At 41.0% G+C, this 476-nt stretch overlaps 1 protein-coding gene across 17 annotated transcripts in view; it reads right to left on the reverse strand.

Annotated features, from left to right (window-relative positions):
* LOC119593731 (myoneurin-like) overlaps positions 1–476 on the reverse strand; it is a 102,537-nt gene that overhangs the window by 49,953 nt on the left and 52,108 nt on the right. Inside the window, exon 6 of one of the 17 annotated variants that reach the window (XM_037942723.1) lies at positions 8–361. The exons of the other annotated variants lie outside the window; for them this stretch is intronic. Within the exon in view, the coding sequence (XP_037798651.1) occupies positions 20–361 (342 nt within the window). The 3' untranslated portion in view covers positions 8–19. Of the gene's footprint in view, positions 1–7; positions 362–476 lie in introns of those variants that run through there. 17 annotated transcript variants of the gene reach the window in all.

Below are 476 nucleotides of genomic sequence, written 5' to 3' on the forward strand. Positions count from 1 at the left end.
GCAATCACTTTTTTAAAATCTAAAACTTTCTTGCTTCTCGTTGGTGAGTCAGCATATGGGCATTCAAGTTTCCTTTCCATGCTGATCGATATGGACAAAGAGTACATGCAAAAGGCTTCTCCCCTGTGTGAGTACGTATGTGCGTTTTTAAATTCCTTTTCTGTGTAGCCCTAAAAGAACAATAATTACAGGAAAAAGGTTTTTCCCCAGTGTGGGTGCGCATATGATTTCTAAGATTTGTGGTAACACTAGTTGTGTAGGAACAGTAGGAACACTGGTGAGTCTTGGTGTTGGAGAAGCCCTTCAGAGCTCCAATGGTTCGTCTACCTCCAGTCCTCTTTTCGTCATTGTTGAGCCCCACCTGTAGGGGACGCTTTATTTCACTCATCACATGAAACTACCAATCATTAACCAACACATCTACTTCTAGAGGCAAGCTTACATAACATGAATATGTAATCTGTAACTCCTAAGAT

The sequence above is a fragment of the Penaeus monodon genome, chromosome 32 (genome assembly GCF_015228065.2).
Source record: "Penaeus monodon isolate SGIC_2016 chromosome 32, NSTDA_Pmon_1, whole genome shotgun sequence".
Lineage (NCBI taxonomy): Eukaryota > Metazoa > Arthropoda > Malacostraca > Decapoda > Penaeidae > Penaeus > Penaeus monodon.